The sequence below is a fragment of the Vigna umbellata genome, chromosome 1, assembly GCF_029865625.1.
Source record: "Vigna umbellata cultivar VRB3 chromosome 1, Vumbellata_1.0, whole genome shotgun sequence".
Classification (NCBI taxonomy): Eukaryota; Viridiplantae; Streptophyta; class Magnoliopsida; order Fabales; family Fabaceae; genus Vigna; species Vigna umbellata.
In genome coordinates, this window is record NC_142165.1 from 16,923,619 (window position 1) to 16,948,830 (window position 25,212).

At 30.8% G+C, this 25,212-nt stretch overlaps 4 protein-coding genes across 5 annotated transcripts; 3 read left to right on the forward strand and 1 right to left on the reverse strand.

Annotated features, from left to right (window-relative positions):
• The first annotated feature begins 3,277 nt into the window (after positions 1-3,277).
• LOC124844438 (putative membrane protein At1g75140) lies at positions 3,278-5,641 on the forward strand. The gene has a single exon (XM_047321386.2). It carries the CDS (start codon positions 3,481-3,483, stop codon positions 5,452-5,454), a length of 1,974 nt encoding a protein of 657 aa, XP_047177342.1. The 5' UTR covers positions 3,278-3,480; the 3' UTR covers positions 5,455-5,641.
• A 1,955-nt stretch (positions 5,642-7,596) lies between these two features.
• On the forward strand, positions 7,597-10,368 carry LOC124844434 (cytochrome P450 734A1-like). Its single transcript, XM_047321380.2, has 4 exons — positions 7,597-8,213; positions 8,724-8,968; positions 9,043-9,406; positions 9,930-10,368. Exons 1-4 carry the CDS (start codon positions 7,725-7,727, stop codon positions 10,341-10,343), a joined length of 1,512 nt encoding a protein of 503 aa, XP_047177336.1. The 5' UTR covers positions 7,597-7,724; the 3' UTR covers positions 10,344-10,368.
• A 793-nt stretch (positions 10,369-11,161) lies between these two features.
• On the forward strand, positions 11,162-18,024 carry LOC124844436 (lysophospholipid acyltransferase LPEAT1-like). Of its 2 annotated transcripts, none has more exons than XR_007029366.2 (9): positions 11,162-11,821; positions 12,651-12,764; positions 12,902-12,939; positions 13,115-13,179; positions 14,335-14,403; positions 14,983-15,116; positions 15,451-15,591; positions 16,821-16,955; positions 17,773-18,024. XR_007029366.2 is itself a non-coding variant. In XM_047321383.2 (9 exons), exons 1-9 carry the CDS (start codon positions 11,336-11,338, stop codon positions 17,790-17,792), a joined length of 1,131 nt encoding a protein of 376 aa, XP_047177339.1. In that variant the 5' UTR covers positions 11,162-11,335; the 3' UTR covers positions 17,793-18,024. The 2 variants fall into 2 exon arrangements, 1 of the variants encoding a protein (XP_047177339.1); XM_047321383.2 differs by having other exon boundaries at positions 16,821-16,884.
• Positions 18,025-18,324: 300 nt separating this feature from the next.
• On the reverse strand, positions 18,325-20,665 carry LOC124844437 (PPPDE putative thiol peptidase family protein). The gene is made up of 4 exons (XM_047321385.2): positions 20,507-20,665; positions 19,297-19,537; positions 18,872-19,159; positions 18,325-18,781 (listed from the first exon to the last, which is right to left on the reverse strand). Exons 2-4 carry the CDS (start codon positions 19,505-19,507, stop codon positions 18,525-18,527), a joined length of 756 nt encoding a protein of 251 aa, XP_047177341.1. The 5' UTR covers positions 19,508-19,537; positions 20,507-20,665; the 3' UTR covers positions 18,325-18,524.
• Between the last annotated feature and the right edge of the window lie 4,547 nt (positions 20,666-25,212).

A 25,212-nucleotide genomic window follows, 5' to 3' on the forward strand; every position in this document is an offset into this window, starting at 1 on the left:
AGTGGATTTGAAGATAAATTTTTTTGTTGTTTATTTGAGTGAATTTGAAGGTAAATGAGAGTGAATTTAGAAGTAAAGTTTGTGAGAATTAGTATAGAATTTTATTGACGTGACAAATTAAAAAAATTTACTTTCAAATCTATTTTCATTTACCTCCAAATTGACTCAAATAAACGACAAAAAAATTTATCTTCAAATCTTCTCAAATTTACTCTTCAAATCCACTCAAGAGAACAAGACATTAGTTAAGGATTAGAAGGAATGATAATAAATGTAAATAACTTTTCTTGAATAGATCAGAGTGCAAAATTATGAAAATATTTTCAAATATGACCATTTATACAACAGCTTGGATTGCATATTATTTATTTTATTGAAGAGAATATTTCCTAATCATATACACCTTAAACAACATGTAATATTTTCTTATATTTTTGTTGCTCATAAAATCATGTTTGCTATACACTAAATACATTTAGATAAACTTGTTTTGTTCATAGAACAGTTACAAGAAATAAAATTAAAATGGTGCCATCCTAAGGGGTTGAAGACTCCTTGCTTAGCACTTGTTCCAGAGAATCCTCTTCGCACTCTGCTCACACCTACAGGGTGATCATACACGCATGTATGAATTATGTAGCTACGACGTTTGTGCACCCGGATGGTGTAGTAACTGGGATGCCCTCAACAGTCGCCACCGGGGTTAGTCCGTCATACCTCGCTCAAGTTACCCTTATGGACTAGGACCTCTTGCCATTCTCACACACGAGTTACTCCTCTTTACGTGAGAATGAGTAATCACAGAATATCAGGATAAACGACAGCTAAACAATAACCACATTCATACTTTATAATTTCATAACTATTCATGAGATAATTCTTATTTTATAAATACATTTAGATAAACTTGTTTTGTTCATAAACCTTTTATATTGTTGGAAATCGAATTAAGAACTTTTTTTTTCTTCTCCTTTAAATTGTGGAGCGAGTAAAGTTTTATCTTCTAATTAATGCCGGTATGAAAACAATAGCATAAACTTCACATCTCATATCATTACAAAATGTCTATTTATTTTATAAATATTTTTATTATATAAATGTCTAAGAGATAATCCGAAAATTTGGATAAAATTTAGCTTAATGGATATATTGATATTTTGGAAGATGGTATGCATCTAACTACTGGTGACCTTAATAATAATAAATAATAATTAAGTCTTTGTCTATATTTAATTATTATTTATTTGTGACATTAAAATTAGCACGTGAAGAGAAGATGAAATTATGTATTGTCAATATTGATTTGATTTCATTGAATTAGAAATTTATTATTCATAGTTAATAAATTAAATGATGCAAGTAACTTTTATATACTAATGAGTTGGTGGTCTGATTTAACAGATGCCAGAATAATGCCGAATTTGTTTCTAACGATTGAAACATGGTAAGAGATTGACTGTGATGAAACTAATAAAAACACCACATCAGGAAAAACAAGAAATTGTTTTTCTCCTATCACATGCCATGAGTTGCAGGGAAAGTATATTTTATTAACATATATTGAAATTTTTTTCAGAATTATTAAAAATAAATTTAATTGATTAAAATCAAATAAAATATAATAAATCAAATAATAATAATAATATTAAAATAAATAATAAAAAATACATTAATAATATAAAATAATTATAAATAACAGTAATATAAATATAAATAATAACAAATATTTCATTAATATCAATTAAAACATTTTTTAATCTATTAAATTTATCACATTACTCATTAACTTCTATAAATTTTTATTTCAAATTCTTTCACTTTTTATAATCTTTTTCTTAATCCCAACCATGTGTTTTTTCCTTTTAAATATATTCACTTTTGCGGTTTCAAATTCACTTTTCAATCAAAACACATCTTAATATATGCTTAAAATGAAACTAGGTAACTTTTAAAAGTTTTTCAATCATTCTAGACATACCAACATGAGTAGAGTATCCACAAATATTTTTTCTCATAAGTATATCCTAGTATTTAAATTTATTTTACTCGTTTTAATTTATCCACTTTTATTTGAAACTATGCATGAACGATTTAGGAAGATGTAGTCAAGTTTGCACTTGTTGCTCATCCTTAGTCTATGGGTATTTATTCTTATATGGTTATCATCTTTCTCATTTTTCACTTAACATGGATTTAAACTCCACACTCGAATTTTCTAACAATTTTTCATTAAAGTGTGAGTTCCTCCTTCGTATTGACACTTTCTCTCAAGCTTTCCCTTATTTGTACTGTAATTTATATAAAGAGACACGTTTGTCTGACTCTTCACTAGGAAGACTTTTGATATAAAGACTCGTTCGAACCAGTTATCAAAACGAACCTTTGATTCTGATACTACAAAAATGTATTTTAAAAAAGAATCACCCAAGAAATATAATACTAATAAGATAAATTAATGCATATATAAGATATTGACATCGTCTCAACCTAAAACCTTAATATCACGAGTTTATGAATGATTCATCTTCGTATAACAACATTTTTATTTTTTACTCAATATAAACTCACTTAAATCTCTCAATAAACTACTTTCTTAATCCATTTTCCCACTTTTCTATCATCGCAAATAAACAAAATCAAACAATAAAAATTCACGTCTTTATTTGTCGTTGAGTTGTATTTTAAGTAGAAAGAAAGGCTAAGTGACATGATATTTCTATGTGTATAACAAAACTTTCAAATATAAATTTTGAATCTGATTGTTATAATTGTACCTTCACCAACAGTGAATCTTGAATTATGTACCAAACTTGGTGACATGATTATTTATTATATAATTTACCTTTTAATCCGACAATAAACAAGATGTTATAACAAATATAATTTTTAATTAGTTTCTATAAAAATTGTTAAGTTTATTATATATAATTTCCAAAATAGAACGTTATATCCTCATCATTTCTATATATATATATATATATATATATATATATATATATATATATATATATATATATATATGCATGAAAATGGTATAGGTATTCACCACTTATTATGAGTTTAGAAAAACATCCACGTAGAAGAGTAGGGCATATTTATAATATTTATTTTAAAATGTACAGAACATGAAGATACTTCTATAATAAAAAAATAATTTTTTACCTTAAAAAAAATGTGGGATTATAAATTTTTGTAAGAGAATTAACGTAGAGCTTTAATTAGTTAATATCTAAGGATTATCTGATGTAGATATAGTCCAAACAAAGCTATCTGACCAGATCACATATCCTCAGTTACAGAACAATTGAACTCATCTCAATTTAGTTTTTTGTCTTGTTTTCTGTTACTTCATTCACATGTTAGCCCTAATTCAACCCCAGTCAATACACTGTCCTGTATCTTACATGGATATTTGCTAAATTTCCTATTACCAGATCCATCAACTTCCGACACACCCTTCAATTTTCTTCCTCAAAATCAATGGCGTCCTTGGAAAAAGGCAAGTTTTTTATCTTCCTTTTGCTCTTATTTTCCTCTTCTCTTCATGTTTCCAGCACCCCTTCAGACCACGAATCATGTTCAGTAGAATCGAAGCTGGACCCCGATTCATGTCAGGAACCTGTTCCTGAACCGCCCCAAACAACTAATTATTTGAATCAGCAAGTTTTTTTGGATAAACTTGAGGAATTAGTGAGAAATCTCAGTGATTTAGTTGCAAGATTAGAATCAAAGCTACCTGACCCGGCTCAAGAAAAGGGCAGGTCAGCTCAAGGAAAGGGTGGTGATGACGGTGACGGTGGTACAATATCAAGCAGTAAGCGAGTTGAAGATGGGGAATTTGAGGGAAAAATCCGTGATGGGGAGAGAGCAAAGGGAATGTCTGTAACAAAGTACACACCCTTTTGGTCTGAGAGGTTCCAGTTTGCATCTGCTGTGAAGTTGGATTCTGAGGTCACTTGTATAAATGTTTTGCCTTTTAGGGATCACGAGGGGTTGAGTAAGTATGTGGCAGTTAGTGATGAGAGGGGTAGAGTGTATGTATTCTTGAGGAATGGAGATGTGTTGGTTGAGTTTGATACCTCGGTGGAGTCCTCTGTTACTGCAATGGTTTCGTATACTTCGGTTTATAAGAATGAGAGTTTTGTAGTAACTGGTCATGAAAACGGGGAAATTTTGTTGCACAGGGTTTGGGAGGGAGGGTCTGGTGGAGAGGATTATAGTTCTCTTTTCATGGAGAATGTTGGTAAGTTTGTGTCACCTGAAAACCGTGAAGAAGGTAGGCGTGTGACTCTCTTGGAAGTTCATTATGTGGGAAGAATGAAGTACATTCTGTCTGCTGATACAAGTGGGAAGATCAAGGTTTTTAAGGAAAACGGTTCCTTGTATGGTTCTGTCATGGCTTCTAGTAGGCCACTGGCTTTCTTAAAGCAAAGGCTTATGTTCTTGACAGAAACTGGGGCAGGTTCATTGGATCTAAGAGGTATGAAAATCAGGGAATCTGAGTGTGAAGGGTTGAACCATTCTGTTGCCAGAACATACGTTTTTGATGCCATGGAGCGTTCCAAAGCTTATGGCTTTACCTCAGATGGGGAAATGATTTATGTGTTGTTGCTTGGAGATGTGATGAACTTCAAATGCAGGGTCAGATACAAGAAAAAGTTTGACATGGATGAGCCTCTTGCTCTGCAGGCAATCAAAGGGTATCTGCTGATTGTTAACCCGGAGAAGGTTTATGTGTACAATGTTTCATCTCCACACTATGTGAGAGTTGGTGTGCCCAGGCTTGTTTTTTCTCCAAGTCTTGATGAGCTCAGATCATCATTCTTGAATAGTCCAATCCCGGGTTTGGATGCTGAAACAAAAGTGATACCTTTGATAGGCACTGACCGGGAAAAACTTGTTATTGTTGGACTTGGAGGAGGCTATGTTGGAATGTATCATTCTAATCTACCTATCTTCAAAGGGGAATTCAACACCATGCTATGGACTAGTCCTGTGTTGTTCTTTGTACTTTTCTTGTTTGGTGCTTGGCACTTTTTCGCCAAGAAGAAGGAAGCACTTACATCATGGGGACCAGATGACCCTTTCACTTCCACTTCAGCCACCACCAATGCACCTTTGGCATCTTCATCTGCAGACAGATCTTTTGGAGATTCTAGCTCAAGAACCACTGAAGTCATGGATCTTAGAGGTGGAGCTCTCAGAGCTCCTCCAAGAAGGTATGGCTCTCCTTCAAGGTATCCTGGTGCTGCTTCTGCTGCTGCTGCTGCTGCTGCAAGTTCCTATAGACTTGGTGCTTCCACAGATCACAATGCTAGACCAGCCTCGGTTGATCCAGATTTTCGTGGAGCCTCTGAGCTGAAATATAGGGCCACCACCATGGATCCTCCGGGTTTTCCCAAGAGAAGAGATGGCATGTTTGTATCAAACCAAGTTGTAAATGAGCGCAGTTGAGTGGCAGAGTTAATTGCATGAGCTTTTTTCTAACCAGTTTCAACTTTCCTTACCTTAGTTTTTACATCTTATCATATCCTTCAGCATCACTTTGCTATTTGGTTTTCTGCCTTTTTAACTTTCAAGTTGTTGCACAAAAGAGGGAAATAAATTATATTGAGAAACTTGCTCATCTTTTTTACTTCAACATGTTCCAATTTGGATTCTCTGTGTTTGGTTTTTCTGTGTTGTTTCTCTGTTATGTCTGATTTTAATGTTTTCAAATATGTTAAAAAGATATTTTAACATATAAATATCAACGTATTTTTAATGTTTAACGGAGGACAACACAACAAATCTACCAGAAAATCTGGATTCCACGTATTCTGAGTTCTACATTTCTTGAGAAGTCCATGAACAGAAATGTAAAGTCCCAAGACTATTTTAAGATACAGAAGTTGGTTTGACCAAATTTGTTTCTTATTATTTTGATTTTAATCAAAAGAAAGTTTATTATATTTTTGAAATTAAAGAAAAAAAAGTTGTAATGAAGTAAATTAGTCAACTCATGGGTAGAATAAGACTCGAATAAACATTATAGATTTCCTTTTTTCATGTTAGAGATGAAGTAGAAAACATGACTGCAAAAGAAATCTGCAGAAGTTTGTGACCATTTGAAAAGAAGAGATCAGAAACCATAACAATTGTTACCTACTATATCTGAAGTTGTAGATTAGCTTTTAACCATATGTGGTATCATAAACGGAAGAATGTAAATTATATGTCATATGAAGATTAACTAAAATCAAACTATTTTGAATTATGTAATAATTTCTACTTACTGTATGAACTTTTGTTCTATCATTTGGTTTAGGGATTAATTCTGACACCAAATGGCCAAAATGATGCAGAAGCGACCATTCATCAGTACAAAACCAATCACATTTGCTTAGTTTTGTGCCATATTAGTATAAAATCAAGTATGTTGAGTTATATCTATCTACTTAGAACAAGTTTATTATTAGTTTGAATTTTGTATTATCGAAAAAGTGTTGTATGATAATAAAAAATAAATTAATTATTATTATTATAAATTAAATATAAATATTTTTATAAATTTTTTGTAAATAAGTTTTATTTATTTTATAAATAGTTTTATAATTAAAAAAAATTAAGTTTAAAAAATCGGTTAAACTGAAAAAAAAAACAGTTAAATTTAAAGAAACCGTAAAATTAGTAAAATAATTATTTAAAAAATAAATATAGACTATGAAAATGGAAATCTCTTCCCATAGGTATAGATAATTTATTGAATTATTGTAATTCAAAATAATGTTGAGTGATATGTAATTTCCCATATGCACACATATATGTGTAAATTTTATCAAGTTTTTTACTCAAATTCTCTCTATTTATTTTTTTTAACATAAAACATTGTTTTATTCCTTACAATTTTTCTCTTAAAAATTTATTTTTATTGACATGTTGATATCATTCAAATGGAAACAAACTAGAATTTATCTACTATACAAATTTATTAGTATTATACAAATTGAAGGAACATTTTGAACACATTGAAAGATCATTTAGACTCCTGGCAATTTTTTTTTTTCAAAATTAGAAAAGAAAAACAAATCTATTATTTGATAACATTTTTATGCTCCATTATAAAATTTTAAAAAATATTAATATTTTTTTTAACATAAATCTATAAAGTTTAGATATCTTTTAACATTGAAAAGTTTGCTTCAATTTATAAATAATTAATTATAAACTACTTTATAGATTAAGCCGTTCAGTATAATAAAATATACTAAAGTATTATATACAAATACATATCAAACATCCAAATTAAAGTATCCGCAGCTCTTTCTCTTTCTTTTTCTTATCAACATATATATTCTTACTTTTAAAATATTTAAAATGAATTAATCTTGATATATAGTAAAAAAGCTAATTTAATACAATAATATCAAAGTGACATGTACGTCACTGGTTACATCATCATCATCCTTTATCTTTTACTACTTTCCATTAATCTAGGTCGTATTTCATGTGACATGTACCTTAACTCTTATTTTTGTTATTAAATTATCGAAAGCAAACCAATAATTACTTGGTTTCACCAGAGTTCAACATTTCATATATGGGGCTAATCATACCAATGCAAGATGCAACCATAATAAAAAAACATAGACACAAACATGCTTCTTCTCATGTCTTGTTTTATATATAAACAACCTTAAAAAACCTTATATCAATCCTCATTAATCTAGCTTGCAACCCTAATCATGCATCATCTTCTACTTGTTTTCGTTCTTCTTCTTCTTACAGTGTTTGTAGTAAGAGTTGCATATTCTATCATTTGGGTTCCATGGATCATTGCACGTCACTTTCGTCTGCAAGGCATCACGGGACCTCCTTATCGTCTGATCAAAGGAAACACAGATGAGATCCACCGCATGTACAGGGAGGTTCAATCCAAGCCGATGGCTTTGTGCCACGACATCTTGGAGCGCGTGTGTCCATTCTATCACATGTGGTCACGCATGTATGGGAAAACTGTTTTGTACTGGCACGGGTCGAAGCCCAGACTGGTACTATCCGACCCGGATATGCTCAAAGAGATTCTTTTGAAAACGGGTGAATGGTTTGAGAGGATAGATCCGAACCCGTCGGTGAAACAGTTCTTTGGAGAAGGGATTTTGGTGTTGAAAGGAGAGAGATGGGCTGTGCATAGAGCAATCGCTAACCAGGCTTTTAAAATAGAACGTGTTAAGGTAATCCTTTCAATTATTGCATCATCAGTTTAGCTTAATCACATTTTTATTATCATAATATAATTTTGTATAATGATTTTTTTTTTATCTAAAATTTAAACGTGAGTCTAAATTCAAAAATTTATCTATTTCAAAGGAAAAAAAATATAAATATAAAGAAAAAAATTATAAATTTATCATCTTTTAAGATTTTGGTCGAGGATTATTACAAGTTCTACATTAACTAGAAATAAAGTTAATTTAATTCATATGAATTTCACTTTATAAATTAAGTTTGTGGAGTTGAATTAGATTTAAAACTTAATTCTTAATATAGTATTAGAGCTAGGTTAAAATCTATTGTAATTATATTTATTGTTTGTTGAACATATTATTTTACCTAAACTATTATCAAACTATTCATTATTGTCTAGTCCCATGTTCGATATGTATACAGTGCAGTGTATATGAGAAAGTGTTAGAATTCCTAAATTCTTTAACTAAGTTAGATTTGTGTATATATTTATGCAGTTATGGGTTCCTGAAATCACTGATTGCACAAAAACAATGTTTTACAAGTGGGAAGATAAGAACAGAGGCAGTGATGAATTTGAGATTGAAGTGTGTAAAGATCTGCATGATCTTACATCTGATATTATATCCAAAGTTGCTTTTGGAAGTAACTATGAAGAAGGGAAGGGGATTTTTGAGTTACTAGAAGAACATTATCATTTGATCTCTTTAGCCATCAGAAGTGTTTATATTCATGGATTCAGGTACATATATATGAAAAACACAACCTTGTGTGATTGTGTTCCTTAATAGCAACAATACTAATTTATGCATGCAGATTTCTACCAACCAAGAAGAACAGAGAAAGAAAGAGGTTGGAGAAGAAAACATACGAAGCAATTAAGGTACTGATTGAGGAGAATCAAAAAGCAGAACATGATTCAGAAAACTTGCTTTCTCTGTTGATGTCTTCTCACAAATTCATCAACAACGAGACACATAAGTTAAGGTTGGATGAAATAGTGGATGATTGCAAGAATTTTTACATGGCTGGAAAGGAAACAAGTGCCACTTCATTAAGCTGGGCACTCTTCCTTTTAGGGTTAAATCAAGAATGGCAAAGCAAGGCACGTGAAGAGGTGTTGAATGTTCTTGGACCCAATTCTCTCCCAACTTCAGAAACATTAAGTGAACTCAAACTTGTAAGTGTATACCTAATTCATTTTTATTGTCGATTAAAATTATTGAAAAAATAAGGTAATTATGAATGAGATTATGTAATTAAATAAGCAAGGATTAAGTATGATTTTGTTTTCTAAATTCCGACGAAAAATTGAAATTCATCTTTATTTTAAATTGTGATAAAGTTTGATTCTAAATCATTAAATTTATTTGATATGTTAAATGATATTTTAGAGATTTACACAGTTTATATTATTTAACATGTTTCAACTCAAATTTCCTTTTTTAACATATAAAAAGAATTTTAAAATAAAATAACTAATCACATTTATTTATTTTTAAAATTTGAATACAAAAATATATGAAAAGTTTAGGATAACTACATATTTCATTTTGATATTGAAATTTAAAGACTATAAACATGTTTAATTCAAAAACTAATCTTAAAATTTTTTAATTTTGAACAATAAATATGTTTAATTTTGAACAATAAATATTGTATCTCTGAAAATAGTGATATTGGTTGAGTTTTTGGCTGAATAGGTTAACTTGATACTTCAAGAAACACTAAGACTGTACCCAAATCCAGGGGCATTGGTGAGGGAAGCAAGCAGAAGAGTTAAGTTGGGGAAGATTGATATTCCAGCTGGTACACAACTCTATTTGTCTATCACTTCGGCTCATCATGATACTGAGTTTTGGGGAGAAGATGCTCTTGAATTCAATCCTATGAGATTTGCAGAGCCTAGGAAGCATTTAGCTCCATATCTTCCCTTTGGATTAGGTCCTAACTATTGTGTGGGACAAAATTTAGCTGTCTTTGAAATGAAAATTGTACTTGCCATGCTGTTGCAGAGGTATTCTTTTTTTGTATCCCCTTCATATGCTCATGCTCCCATGTTGTTGATGACTATGACACCTCAATATGGCATGCAAATTATCTTTAGGAAACTGTGAAAATGCTTATTCATGTTAAATGCCATTTCACAAATTATTTACAAATTTCTAATTTCATTATTATACGAGTCCAATTATATTAAAAATTAACATTATTTTTTATTCAAAATTTTAAGACAATTAATTAATGATTTCACGTTTATATAATATTCTATTTATCAGATTAATTTTACCATATATTTTTTTTGGGTTAAATATGTTTTTAGTCCCTCAACTATTTGTGGTTTCTGGTTTTCGTTCCTCTTTCCTCTTTCAAAATAATGTACAATTTGGTCTTCATTCTTTTCAAAATTTTAGTTTTAGTCCTCGAAAACTAACACCATTAGAAATGTGGTAGTTTTCGAAGTTAGTTTTCGAGGACTAGAACCAAAGTTTCCAGAACTAAAACTAGAGTTTCGAAAAGAATGAGAACCAAATTATACCTTATTTTAAAAGAGGGACGAAAACAAAAAACGACCAATAATTTAGGGACTAAAAATATATTTAACCCTTTTCTTTTCCATCATATTTATATAACTTTTAAATCTAAAATGTTATTACAAGAATTCCGCTTACTTGAAAATTACAGCTGAGAAAAATATTTTTACATTACATTTTTTAATTAAAATAAAAAGTGAAATAATAATAATGTACATTGAGATACATGTTTTTTTTTTTACAAATTTTTCACAATTTTGTTCTTTTTTCTACTATATTTTAATAACTGTTTTTTTTTTCATATGAAAACGGTTATTTTTATTGTAGTAGTTTTAAAAACTGTTATTTGATATTAATATTATTTATTTAAATTATTGGCTCACAATTGTCTTCCGTTCTTCTTTTCGTTTTCGAACAATAAAGAGAAAAAAGAAAAACTTATTTCTTTTCTTCTTGAAGCCTTCGTCTTCTCCGGTTTCTGCAGAAGAAGAAAACGATTTCCGTTTCCTTTCTCCCAAAAAATCCAAAAATCAGATGGAAAACCGTTCACATGATTAACGTTCCAACTCTCATCAATGGAGTCCGAACTCCAAGACCTCAATCCGAAACCGCCGAAACAACCCGACCCGAACAATGACGGGCGTCCTCTCCTCAAGCCTTCCGCCGCCGACTCCTCCGGCGAGCTCGAGAAGAAATTCGCTGCGTTCGTGCGGCACGATGTTTACGGTTCCATGGGACGCGGTGAGTTACCGACGCGGGAGAAGGTGCTGCTTGGTGTGGCGTTTGTGACGCTGGTTCCGGTGAGGGTGGTGGCGGTAACCACCATCCTGTTGCTCTATTACTTTATTTGTAGGGTTTGCACGATGTGCTCTGTCCCGAATCGCGTGGAGGAGCATCAGGAGGATTACGCGCACATTGTAGGGTGGAGGAGGATCGTCATTGTGCAGAGTGGAAGAGCCCTCTCCAGGCTCATGCTCTTCGTGTTCGGGTTTTATTGGATAACACACACGTATCGGATTCCACCGGCTCACGTTGAAGATTCTACCACCACCAACGAGCAGGTGCTTGCTAAATCGCAGCAAAACTGTTCTGCTTTGATAATCTCTTTCCAGATATAGATTGATGATAACTGCATCCGTGATGTTACTCGTTTTCTTGTATCTCGTTACTATCAATTAAAAAGGTGGAAATACTTTATCAATAGCCCGTTTGGATGCACATCTATATCCCCGCATGATGCACGTCTAGAGAAGTGTTTGGATTGCAGTTTGAAACTTGTCGATCGGAGAAACAAATTTTCCAATTCACAATACTGAGAAACAAGTCTTTTGTCTGGTTGAAATAAACGTCAGTTATGTCGAACTTTGTTCAGATTGAAGAAAAAAAGCGTAACTTCCACGTTTTTTTTTAACATTTTGATGTGGTTTCTTGTTTCAGTGCACACACTCATAATTGTTTCAAACAGGAACGAAGTGCATGTTGGATTCATGTTAATTTTCCAAGATCATTTTCAGCGTAATTTTAGATAACAATGTTCACATGTTTGGTTTCAGATTGTGAAATTGATTCAAGATCCAGTTGAAACAAACTTGGATAGTTTTTGTATTGAATAGAAAGCTTTATACTGAAATTTACTAGTAACTTTCTTTTAAAATAAAAACATCCAGAACACTAATTTAATTTCTTCACTTCAAAACCAATTTTAATCAAAATCAATGAGTACTAATTTTGCAAGCGCTCATTCGAACACACACATACCTGGATTGGAAGTTGTTCATTATCTGATTTTCTATACCTTTTTGTTTCCAATGTAACTAACGAGAAGCTGTTTCTCCGTTTGGGAATTCTTTCTACTTACTTTGTTTCTTCTGTCTTTTTTAATGTACGAAGGAAAACAATGCTCAGTCCGAAGACACAAGACCCGGTGTTATAATATCTAATCATGTGTCATATTTGGATATTTTGTATCACATGTATGCCTCGTTCCCGAGTTTTGTTGCTAAGGTTTGTGATGTGGCATGTCCTTCTTCCCTTCCCGTTATCTTAAGCGCATGTTTCATTGTTGGCATATAGTTTTGTAACTGACGTTTCTTTTCTAAATTTCAAATCATTTATTTCAATCTTGGATCTCATCGATGAAGAGATCAGTGGCTAAACTTCCTCTTCTTGGTCTCATCAGGTCCGTGTCATGTATCAATTTCTTCATCTTTAGATCCTTGGGTGCTTCCCTCTTTATTTTTCTCAGTGACATATAATGTTACATTTTATCTGCTTAAATATTCAGTATCCCTTTTTCATAGACTTTTCAGAATCCTGTGCTTACATATGATTGTATGTTGTGCGAGTTGTAACAGTAAGTGCCTTGGTTGCGTCCTGGTTCAACGGGAATCAAAGTCATCGGACTTTAAGGGTGTTTCAGGTGTGTATGTACTTTGTTATAATTATTAAAATGTGCGCAATTTCAATGATGTAAATCCCATCCTTGCCCTTCTTTCCCTTTTGTGTGATTCTTCACTTGATACTTTATGACATGAAAATTGCGTTGAATCATTTGATTTTGAATTTTTAAATTATTGAAGAAAACATATTTCTTCCACTATTTTGGTTCTTTCGTATTTTTTGAGGTATTTGATCTTGAATTTTGTACTTTGGCCTATACTTGCTCAGAGATTGATGAATTTTGATTCAAGAACCTCCAACTGGATTATCTTGAATATATCATGTGTTAGAACTCTATTTTAGCCAAAAGGATGAACCTGTTAATAGATGGTTTTGAAAATGTATGATGACTGGAAGTAATTTGGGTAGATAAACTGATATTCGTATGGGAAGATAGCAAGTTCCTGAAATTGGTGAGATGAAAAATGGAAACTGTTTAAATTCGTATGAACATCCCTGCCGTAGAAAACCGGCGACGCTTGAAGTTTGTTACCTAACTTTTCTGTTTGTCTCAATCCTTCATTAAATTATTTTTAAATTAAAACATGTGAAGACAAATAGTTATTTTTTAAATGTTGAAATTAAATTATTTAACTATTTGCTGTTCCAGGAATGTGAAAGAATAATCATTGTGCTATTTAAAAATTCAGATGTTGTAAAGGTGTTCCTTTTCTGCTGTAGAACACTTATGACTTGATTTGATCAAGTAAAGCACTTCATACTGATTATACACGATAAAGTTCTAAATCGTATTAATGTGTAAGGTTTCATTTATATATAAAAAAGTTTCTTCATTCTTTTTTAGGTGGCGTCATATGTGGTTTACTGACATCATAATTCTTGTATAGTAACAGTATATCAAAATTAAGTAATTTTTTATTATGCTTAATTTTAATTGGTTGCTTGGTGTAGATTTTGAATTTCTCTCTAGGCTTCTGGATATATTGTGGCTGTTTGGCTTGTGTAGGGGTGTCCCAATTGTCTTCCGATTCTGCGTATTCATGTGATTAACAAGTCAAACGGGAATCTTAGTTCTTAATGCTTTGTTTAAATATAAATTCTAGTGTTGCAACTATGACATATTTAGGTCTGTTAAATGTCTGGTAAAATTGAACTTTGACCTTTCTTGCTGTAGCTGTTGTCACTGAGAGAATTCGGGAAGCTCACCAAAATCCATCTGCTCCAACAATGATGTTATTCCCAGGTTATCATCTTAATTTTATGTTTTCTTTTTTTGGGCAGGAGGGTGGAGGGTTAAAAATGATCCTCTGTTGATTTTGTTAGTTATAAATGTCATTTTTGCTTGAAACTTATTTTCATTATGGGTCTTGTATATTGTTTTTATTGAAAATAATTTCTCCGGTCACACACATACGTAATCAATTGAATGTGGCATCCATGCTCTAACCCTGTTAATGTAGGTGGAAGTTTATGTTAATTTATTGTTCAAAAGTGTTTTGGCCATGTTTTCAACATTTAACTTCTTTCTTTGTTGAACCCAAAGACCATTTATCTCTCATTTTTTGTATTAAAATATAGCTCTTTATATCTATACCTTACATATTTCTTTAGTGGTATACTTTTATTAATTTTAATATTTTGTCAGTTTCATATGTTATATTGTAGCCAATATTAAACTTTGCACTCAATGTATAATTCCTGGTATATAATAAGTTTGCGTTTATCAGTAACTATTACAATTGACCAGGACAATCTTAATTGTTCATACATGTCTTTGTGTGTACTTATAATCATTTAATTAATTGTATTGTATATTCTGCAGAAGGTACAACCACAAATGGGGAATTTCTCCTTCCGTTCAAGACTGGCGGTTTTTTAGCAAAAGCACCAGTACTTCCTGTAATTTTAACTTATCGTTACCAGAGATTTAGCCCTGCCTGGGAATCCATATCTGGCGTAAGCATTTGAATATTATTAGACTTTCCTGTTTTCACTAAATTATTTGTTTAAACTGTTTTCTACTTATGTAATATAATTAGTTCATTCAGGTCCAATAGAGACCAGCTCTTGTGCTTTAAATTAAACTTCAAGATGTTGTGCTAACCGACTAGGAGAAACAAAATGTTCTTGTCTGCAATCATTTTTTCTTTTAAAATTAATGTTTTCTTCACATTGCTAATACTGAGCTAATAATGTCTTTCATTGAATCTAGCCGGTTATTTATTTTTGAATGATTCCCCTATCTCTATCTTGCATTCTTAAAAGTTTGATATACATATGTTTTTGGCAGGTACGTCATGTGATTTTTATTCTCTGTCAGTTTGTAAATTATATGGAGGTGATTCAGTTGCCTACTTACTATCCCTCGCAGCAGGAGCAGGATGATCCCAAACTATATGCTAATAATGTTAGAAGGTTGATGGCAAGCGAGGTATCTAACTCCCTTAAAATAATTTAAATGCATAACATGAAAAATTACATCCTAACAGGACTTTATTCTATTAGATGGAATCGATGTTTATGTAACTGAGAATCCAAATTCGTTTGAGAGATATAATTTGAATTTCTTTGAGATTAACTCCTTACAACAGAGGAAGACCTTTGTCATTCACGGAAACAGAAACATGATAACATAAATGAAAAGAAAAGATGGATATGGTAGACAATGCATGGTCTTGGACGGGTCTTATATCCTTCATGCCCAAATGACCCAATTCCTTTCTCATTGACTGCCCGATTTCCCATAGCCTTCTCTGCTCATAATCATTTTCCCTAACAAAATACACACCTTCCTCACTCCTCTTTCCCCTCCTGCAGTGAATAATCTATGAGTGAGTCGTGACGGTTGAAAGAAAACCTACCAACTATATTGCCTTATACCTCATTTCTCTGGCTCATACGACTCTTTCAATCACCACCCTTCACATACACTGTTGAGTCTTTGTGTGTGCATATGTAAACTATTAAACTGACACCAATGGAGTATTTCAGGCTAATGCCGCTCAATCATTCTTTAGAAAATGATTTTGGTTACTTCATCAAAATTGAAAGCTTTTATCATGTTGATCTTGCGTTCCAATTCTTAGAAACTATAGTTTGTACATGATGATTGAGTGATCCGTATTTTTTTTGTTTGACATTTGTCTGTGTGACCTCTTTATACATTGTTGGGGTGAGTTCATTATTGAAAGTGAGTGAATAAAGCAGTGCGTGTAAACAGGGCTTGGAACACAGCGAATGAAATGTTATTATCAATTGTATTACCTGATATTTTGAGTAATTGTAGTGTAATAATGTTGTAAAGTAGGAATACTTTCGTACATCTTATTTTGAAAAATGTATACAAGATTGAATGATAGTAGTTATTTTGGTAGGGGCACCAACTTTTTGGTACAGATTAAATTATAACAGTTAGGTATAATATCTATTTATGTTCCTTTTAATTTTCACTTCACCAGTTGATTAAAATAAAAATCTCCATTCCTCTTTGCATTCTTTATTTCCAAATCCATTCCTGCAAATTTACTTCATCCAATGTTATGCATTCACTATGCAGTGGTTACTTATAGATAGAAGGGGAGTAAAATGGACTTTGTATTGTTTAATCGGAAGCTGGTAGTGGATACGAGATTCATATTGTTTATATGTTTTTGCTTGCAGGGAAATTTGATACTTTCAGATATTGGTTTAGCTGAAAAACGAATGTATCATGCAGCCCTCAACGGTAAATAGTGTTTTGCATCAACAATTGATAATTTCATGGCCGCAATCTCAAATGTTATTTATTTCCACTAGGTCAGTAGTCTCATTGACACTTGCCCTATGTTTGCTAGAGTGGAGAAAAATAAGGGGAAGGAAAAAGGAAAAACTCTTAAATTTTAATCCATGAAAAATAGAAGGAAAGAAAAGTTTGATTTTTTGTTTCTATAAATGATTATTTTGTTTTCATAATTTTTAGCCAGACTGAAGAAAATTAATATTATTCGTGTTTTCTTTCTTCATCCAAACAAAAACATATTTTGAGTATCTGCAAATGAATTTGAGGGGTATTTATATTTATATTTTCAATGCTAATATGTTCTTTTGTAACTTGATTGTAAATAATGAAAGGTCAGCAGCGATTTTAAATTAATTGCTTGTGAGTGAACTGCTTCTGTGCTTCTGAAGCGTCAACGCAAGAGTTAATGTTTTTATAGTGCATTCAAGCTATGATTGTGAATATGGTAGTGGGGGTACTACTACTTTTACGAGTCTATAGTTTTTAATTATTTTATGACTTCTCTTTCAAACATTAACTCTTAAGAAAATTAACATAAATGTAGAATTGCAAAATGGATATCAGAAAGAGTAAAGAGCAGAAAAGTGTGAATCAGACAATCAATTTCCTATTCCTGTGAAATACAGTGGGGTGTATATAAAGGGTAGATCAGATTGCAAAAAAAGGAAAATTTACACCCTAGTGCGTAGAATCAGAACAATGTCCAAGTTATTTTTCTTGAGAATCATCTTGTTAGATCACTTAATTGTATTAAAATTTAGTAACACGTGAGGGATACTCTTTTAGAAAGGCCATGCAACTTGGATCTTAATTATTTGTTTTATGTTCCTACAGGTTTGTTTTCCCAATGCTAACATGGCTTCATGGTCAGTGTATTAGCTGTTATGGTTGTATGTGTTAAGGAAGGAAAAGCTAGTTTAGGAAATCCAGTACTGGGCTATAGTGCTTGAGCTCGGTACAGGAATTAGGGGTGCAGAGAAGATCGTAAATATGTAAAAATATTTACATTGATTTTTTCATACGTTTAAATTTCATTGTAAATATGTAAAATGTTGCACTACGTTGTTCAAATGTTCCCTTTTTATATATAGGTGGTATATCGTTTGGAAAAAGTGCATGGCGCATTGCGTATACTAACATTTGTAAAATCATGACAAAGCAGTCTGTAAAAAAAATAACCACAAACACCTTATCTTAGTTAATTCGTTCACTTACAGTGGTTATATTAAAACTAACGATAACTTATTTATTGAGGATTTATGTTAAACTATTGAACTCAAATTATGCACACGTGTTTTTCAAATGATCTTGAACTTGTGGTGCACATTATTACATGATAATGTATAAATAAATTAAAAAAGAAAAAAGAGTACAAGTTTCGGGGCATCTTGGAAAGGATCGTTCTTAGTTTCAAATTGAGAAAATGAACATATGAATGGCAGATGTAGCACCACCATTAATAAAAAAAGCAGGAGAGGTTTATGGGAAAAGACAGGAAAAGAAAATGAAGTTACAAGTGGCGAAACAGAAATACTACTTACAGAAGACTAACATAACCAAGATTGATAGAATTCTCAAAGTTTGAGTTATCGTTCCTTCAAGGAACGGTTAATGGATTTTCTCAATTCCCAGGAGGGCCATGACGATGACAAGCAGCCTCTTAATGGTGACTGTAGAAACAGTGAAGAAGTGGAGAGGTGCTTCTGACGCATGGAGATTGAGGACAAGCAGTTCAAGCCACTTCGAAGCCTTCTCTTTTCATTGTCTTCAGCCTCATAATTAGGATCATGCCCCACACCAGAAATCCTCAGTGCTTCAGGGAGTATGCAATTGCAAATTGAACCTGTCACAACCAATCAACAACAACACACAATCACATACTACACTTTGACTTTACCAAAACAAAAGTGAAGCAGCATCTGAATGAAAATACCTAGCCTGGCCAATCGATTTACCCATGTTGGAATGGATTTCCCAGTCAGCTTGTAACAGATGTCTTTGCAGAAGTGGTTGCAATTCTTAACAATCAAGTGATATGTGTCACCATTGTAGTTTGCTGACTGGCGTTCCATGAACTCCCTGACCCGAGTAGAATCCAAAGTTGTGGTTCCTATGAGTATTGACTTCCTGAATTTGAAGCCAGGGCATTGTCGAGGCTCAACCTCAAAAACACCACTTGTTGGGTAGTCATGAGCTCCAAATGCATATTCTACACCATGAACTGTAAAGTGCAGGTAAGTCAAATTTATCAGATAATGTAAGTGTTTTTACCTACATTTAGAGACAAACCAAGAGGGACGAAATCTAGAAATAATACATTTCAGAATCAAAATTCAACATCAACGCTTTAAACTGCACCTTCTACACCAGAGTGATATATACCAAGACCAGCCCAGTACACATAACCATTCACGGGTGTCAAGTCATAAACATTCAGATAAACTGGTGTTTTCCCCTGTCCATAGCCACCTGAATTCACTTTGCGAAATAAAGAAAAACGGGTTGATGATTTTCCTTTCAAATGAACAGCCACAACGGACTTCCATCCTTTCTTAGACTTCAATTTCATCTTTCCCTATTGGGAACAACAGCATGGTACCTGAATCCACCAAACATTTACAGTCTTTGGGGATACATTGCATTATGAAGGAAACAAATAACGTGAAACACATAAAAGATGCTAAGGTTTCAACTACTAGCTTCCATCTGAACATGAAAATTCACACTAAATCCCCTGTTAATAAGGTCTAACCATTTCTTCTCCCTTTCCTCATAATTTAACACCTACTTTTATTGAATAAATTAATAAGCAGAAGTTTCCTTCTTACAAGAAATTTAGTTGATTGCAGAACAAATTTAGCATACAATTTAACTTCACCTATTAGTCTTACAAGTCAACCAAGCTAACCCCTCTCTTTTGTTAGTAAACTAAAATTCAAACCATGTCGTCAAATTATAGCAAAAGGAAAAATCCAACAAACTTATCCAAGACATGATAACTTGAAACGACAATGGCACTTTCAGTTTTGCCCCTTCAATGGTTTACAAGATCTTGCATAGACTTCCCAGATTGAAAAAGCCAAAAAAAAATTCTTAATTTTCAGTGCAAATATCCTCTTGGGCACGAACATACGATGAAGAAGAATTAGAAATTAGGAACTTAGCAGAATGAGCACCAAATCACAACAGCAAATACAGATTGAAAACTGGAAAGAAAAAAAAATAAAGCTTGCAAGTGTTTCAATTCCTGAAAACTGTCGAAAGCAACCAAATCGACCAGAGCATAAACTATTCCAGACTTGCAATTTAAGCACAAGAAGGAAATGAAAGAACAGAGTTTGGCCTCACAGCTTCAGATCTACCACAAGCAAGACTATAAAACAACAATGGCTTCCTTAAAAAAAAAGGTTTTTGAACTTTGGTTGGAGAGGGTACTGAAAAAAAAAACGGTCCCAGATTGCTAATGCAGCAGAAGCAAGAACAGTGGCCTCAAAAACAAGAGCCCAATAGTATCATTACAAATTCTTCAGTGTTTACAGAGAGAGAATAAAAAAAAAAAAAAACTTACAGCCGCAGATTGAAAGCGTGCCGCCATTACAGAGAGAGAGAGAGAATCACAAAACGATGAAGTGAAAACTGAGATTGAGAGTTGCAAAGGAGTGAGTGAGGTCTGAACAAAAATTGTTTATAACGTTAGCAACTCCAAATCATTGTGAAAAACGAATTTAAAGCTTTATACATTCATTCTCCTTCAGACATTTTCTTATTACTTAAAATTAATGTAAATTCACTAATTAATTACTTTCATCAAATCAACTCTTTCAATTTAATCAATCACCAGGCTCAGTATATAATTCTGTCAATTATTCAAATAAATAACTTTATTCTATCTAATATTTGTCATTTAAAGAAATTTTATCCATACCAAAGTTTAAATAACATTTTGTAAAAATAATACCCTTTTGTGTCTGTCTTTCTCTTACTTAATATTTATTATATGCCATAGTAATAAAAAAAATATATGCACAAAAAAAAGTGTTGTAAATTTTTTTTATAGAATTTAAGTGGCTATCACTTTTTTTTCTTCATTTAAGTTAAACAGGAAAAAATATGCAAATTTTAGTGTGTTGTTCTTACTCCGATGCGAAAACGCAAGCATTTTATTTTTATGGTAAATTAAAAATAACTCTTTTCCTCTTAGGTGTACGAAAACAAAAAATAATAATAATTTTATGAAATGTTCGTGCGAACGCCAGAAACTACGCATGCCAATAGTGCCACATAGGATTTGCCAATCAGTGTCTAATTATTATATATATTATATAATAATTGTTTACACTAATAAATTATATATCTTAAATTTTACTTATCCATCATAATATTACATGTATAAAATAATTAAATATTATTGGAGGATAAAATATAAAGAATAAAATAGTAATTAATAATTCTTTGAATTTTTCAAAAAAGTAGTTAATAAAAATGTAAATATTTTAAAATATGACGCTTTGGAAGAAATAAAGAAAATGTTCAGTCAATATAACTTGTATGAATGGAAATTTTATTTATATTCTTACATATATAAACACGGTAAAGATTATGTCTTTTTGTTATGTTTTTTGAAATTATTTTATTATTAAGTTATAATATTTAAAGATCAACTAGATAAAAGTTGTATAATTTCGAAACCAAATAATTACTGATTTATATCACGGAAAATTGATTATTTACTCAATAACATTATCACAAATAATTACAATTTGTGTTTTTATTACAATCTATTTACCATTTTTTTTTATTCTTAACTATATTAATTCTTTTTTTTTGTTTTTAATATTAAACTAACTCTATAACTAGTATCAAGGGATGAAAGGAATGATTATGAAATGTTAAGTATTTAGAATTACCAATATCTGTTGCAAGTACTAAAAAATAGTTAAATTTATAAAAATAAAAAATATTTAAACCTTTAAGTGAATCAGAATGAGTAAAATTATATTTAATTATCGGATTAATTAAATTTAAAATCATTCATAAATTTATGTACTTTTAATTGAGTTTTTTATTGAAATTTTTCTGTTTATTAATTACTCAAGTTTTTAATTAAATTTATACTATTTTAAATTCTGTTATATTTAAAATTAATATAAAAAATTCTGTTTATTTTTTCTCGATATTTTGCTTTTTTCGTCTCTAAAAATATAAAATTTTGTGACCAAAACAACTAATTAAATCTCACATTTTTTTCAATAAATAAAAACATGAAAGTAAGATAACAAAACAAAATAAAAGTTATATCATCAAAATAACGAAAAACTTAAACAAGAGAAACTCAATTAAAATTTTTTACTATCCACTAAATAGAAAAGTTAATAAAATTTTATTAAAAAATACATAGGTTTAGAAAAAGATTAAAACTTAATTATGACTCTTTCTTTTATCTGTTTTTTTTTTCTCTTCATTTTCGTGATAAAGCAGTTTTGTATGTAATTACTTCATACCTTAGATTCCACGGGCATCATCACTCTAACTTTCTTTTTCTCTTAATTATTTTTCTTTTGAGTATTTGAGTCTGATTCTCGTGTTGGCAGCTGTTGAAAAACCCTAAAAAAATGAACATTACTAAAAGGTCCAATGAATGCAAGTGAGGTTCTAATTAAAGTTCATAATTCCACAAAACGTATTCATAACATTAATATTGCTTTATGTGTATATATGTATCATTCGTCGGTTGCATTAATGATAGCCAACTAAAATTATGCCTTAATATTCAACTAAAAACTTTATCATATAACCATAATCTTCTTTTCATTAAGTATTGCATTATAATCATAATGCAAATGAACCACTTCTCTTCCCTTCATGACACTATCACATTTATTGGTAGCAATGCCAACATTACAATCTTAACAATGCATCTCATTGGTCCAAAAACGTTTTCAAAATCACTTAATATGTTTTTGGTGAAAAATTAAGTCTTTCAAAAATGTAATAATATTTTTGAAAGTTTTTTACAATTATAGGTTTTAGTTTTTTAAATAATTAAGCATATGCATGTCTTAAAATTAAAATTATATTTTCATCAAAGTTTTTTCATTTGCATAACTTTTCTATTGCAAGAGTTATTATATTTCCTTCTTTGTCGTCTAATACGAACGACGCTGTAACTTCCTTACATTTTTTCTTTTCCTTCCTTAGAGCTAACTTGAAGTGTGTCATCACATTATCATTATGAGTCTTTATTTTCTTTCCATTTCAAAAGCAGTTTTCTTGTTTCTGTTTTTTTTTCTATTTTATAATTTTTTTTCTTAATATAAGTATTTTTTAATGTCTTTTATTTAGTGTGGGAGTGAGAAATGTGACGGTGACTGTGTTTATTGGTGGGGAACATGATAGTGGTTTAAGGATGTGAAATATGTGAAGATGGAAAAAAAATTAAAACAATAGTTTTTTCTTAAAAGAATAATATAATAATAGATTTTGGTTCAAAAAGAAACCAAAACATAAAAAAGAAAATAAATTTAGGTATGAACCAAAATCTAAAATCTTACATTTTTTTACTTCGTTCAATATACTTTATTTAAAGAACAAAATTAAAGAATAGAAGTATAATTTTTAAAATAATCATGCAAAAACCCTTAGTATTTCAATATAGTGATTTTTTTATTACTTATAATTAATATTCACTTATTATTTGTAATCGATATTTACTTTTGATAATTAAAGTTACTGATAAAAGAAATTCATATTCTTTTATTTCAATTTAAATATGTTTTTGTCTTCAAATTATTTATTAAAATTTTATTTTCTTCATGTTTAAAATAAGTACTAATTTCATTCCTACATTTTATAAAGTAATACAAAATATTCTTGTAAGCAAATGAATTCTAACGATCATAAAGTCTACTCTCCTGTTTGCATCTCTCTTTTGTATTTCAAAAGTATAGTTTTCAATTTGGGTTGATGTGAGTGATTAGAAGTCACAAATATAATTAAGTGGTTATAATTTCAATGTCTTAAAGAGAGAAAAGATGTTAACATATTCAATATCTTTCAATAAAAATTATTCGGAAGATACTCTGTAATAATAAAATAAATACAGTAATAAACACTTCTTTCTTGTGAAATGCTCATAGTTTTTTATTAAAAATATGTTTGAGTGTGTCAAACATAAATAATGTTTATAAATCGTATTTAAAAAGTTTTCCTTATTTTTTTAAATATAAAAGGATATAATTTTAAATTCATTAATAAAGTTAAAATCATTGTGTGTAATTCGATTTATTTTAATATTTTAATAAAAAATAATTGTTCACAAAACAAGGTTATGTAAATTTATGGTACACAAAAATATCTAAAAATGATATTATTATTGATGAGAAGAAGAAAAATGTGTTAAGATTGACTTGCGAAGAGACTTGGCTACGAGCATGGAAAAGTAAGATTATATATAACTTTATAAGTAAAATAAAAAATAAAAAATATTCTCAAATCCAAAATAGGTTTTCAAAACCCTTTATTCTCAGAAACTTCAACAATACCTTCACTCAAAGTGGTTATTTAGTTGATTGATAAAAAAAAAATAGGTTTAAATGTTTACTTCGTCCTCGTATTAAAATGTAAATTTTTGTTTAGTATTCGATTTTAAAAATAAAGATATTGAATCTCTATGTAATGAAAAATGTATGAATAAGGTCATGTCCGTTAAGTTGACAGCAACGTCGTTAAGTCTATACTGATGTGGTCATACTTTTTCTTTTTTCTCTTTTTCTGTTCAGCTTTTTTTTTTCTATTGTTTAGTTTTTTTTGATGATTTGATGAATTTATTCTTTTTTGTGAATCTTATTCATATATTTTTTTATAACATAGAGACTCAAAGTCTTATTTTTTTAAATCGAGTACTAAAACGAAATTCTCGTAAGTAATCTCTAAGGAAAAATAATAATAATGTTTCGAGAAGAATGGAGATAGAGGAGAAGTGAAAGAAGAATGGGGTTGGGGTGACAGAAATGGCAGGTCTGAGAGAGAGCACGTGGGGTGATTGCAGACATGACATTAGTCAGAACCAAAACCTAAACATCAACAGTTGTAGGACCTCTTCCTCTTTCGACCCTTCCATTTCTTACTACTATTTTCCTTCTAAATAATTATGTGCTTAAGGAAAATAAAAAAGACACTTTAAATAAATGAAATGAAGAACAAAAACTGTGAATAATTCATGACTTTCCATTATAGACAGTTAATTTGCTATTCAGATTTCATTCATTCAAAAGA

What these genes read in the sequence shown, in the direction of transcription:
- LOC124844438 (XM_047321386.2), top strand. Translation starts at nt 3,481, where the DNA reads ATGGCGTCCTTGGAAAAAGGCAAGTTTTTTATCTTCCTTTTGCTCTTA.
- LOC124844434 (XM_047321380.2), top strand. Translation starts at nt 7,725, where the DNA reads ATGCATCATCTTCTACTTGTTTTCGTTCTTCTTCTTCTTACAGTGTTT. An exon ending in TTAAAATAGAACGTGTTAAG is followed by an intron (nt 8,214 to 8,723) that starts GTAATCCTTTCA and finishes ATATTTATGCAG; the next exon opens with TTATGGGTTCCTGAAATCAC. An exon ending in GTTTATATTCATGGATTCAG is followed by an intron (nt 8,969 to 9,042) that starts GTACATATATAT and finishes TTATGCATGCAG; the next exon opens with ATTTCTACCAACCAAGAAGA.
- LOC124844436 (XM_047321383.2), top strand. Translation starts at nt 11,336, where the DNA reads ATGGAGTCCGAACTCCAAGACCTCAATCCGAAACCGCCGAAACAACCC. An exon ending in CTACCACCACCAACGAGCAG is followed by an intron (nt 11,822 to 12,650) that starts GTGCTTGCTAAA and finishes TAATGTACGAAG; the next exon opens with GAAAACAATGCTCAGTCCGA. An exon ending in CCTGGGAATCCATATCTGGC is followed by an intron (nt 15,117 to 15,450) that starts GTAAGCATTTGA and finishes TGTTTTTGGCAG; the next exon opens with GTACGTCATGTGATTTTTAT.
- LOC124844437 (XM_047321385.2), bottom strand. Translation starts at nt 19,507, where the DNA reads ATGAAATTGAAGTCTAAGAAAGGATGGAAGTCCGTTGTGGCTGTTCAT. An exon ending in ATATCACTCTGGTGTAGAAG is followed by an intron (nt 19,160 to 19,296) that starts GTGCAGTTTAAA and finishes TGCACTTTACAG; the next exon opens with TTCATGGTGTAGAATATGCA. An exon ending in AAATCGATTGGCCAGGCTAG is followed by an intron (nt 18,782 to 18,871) that starts GTATTTTCATTC and finishes TGGTTGTGACAG; the next exon opens with GTTCAATTTGCAATTGCATA.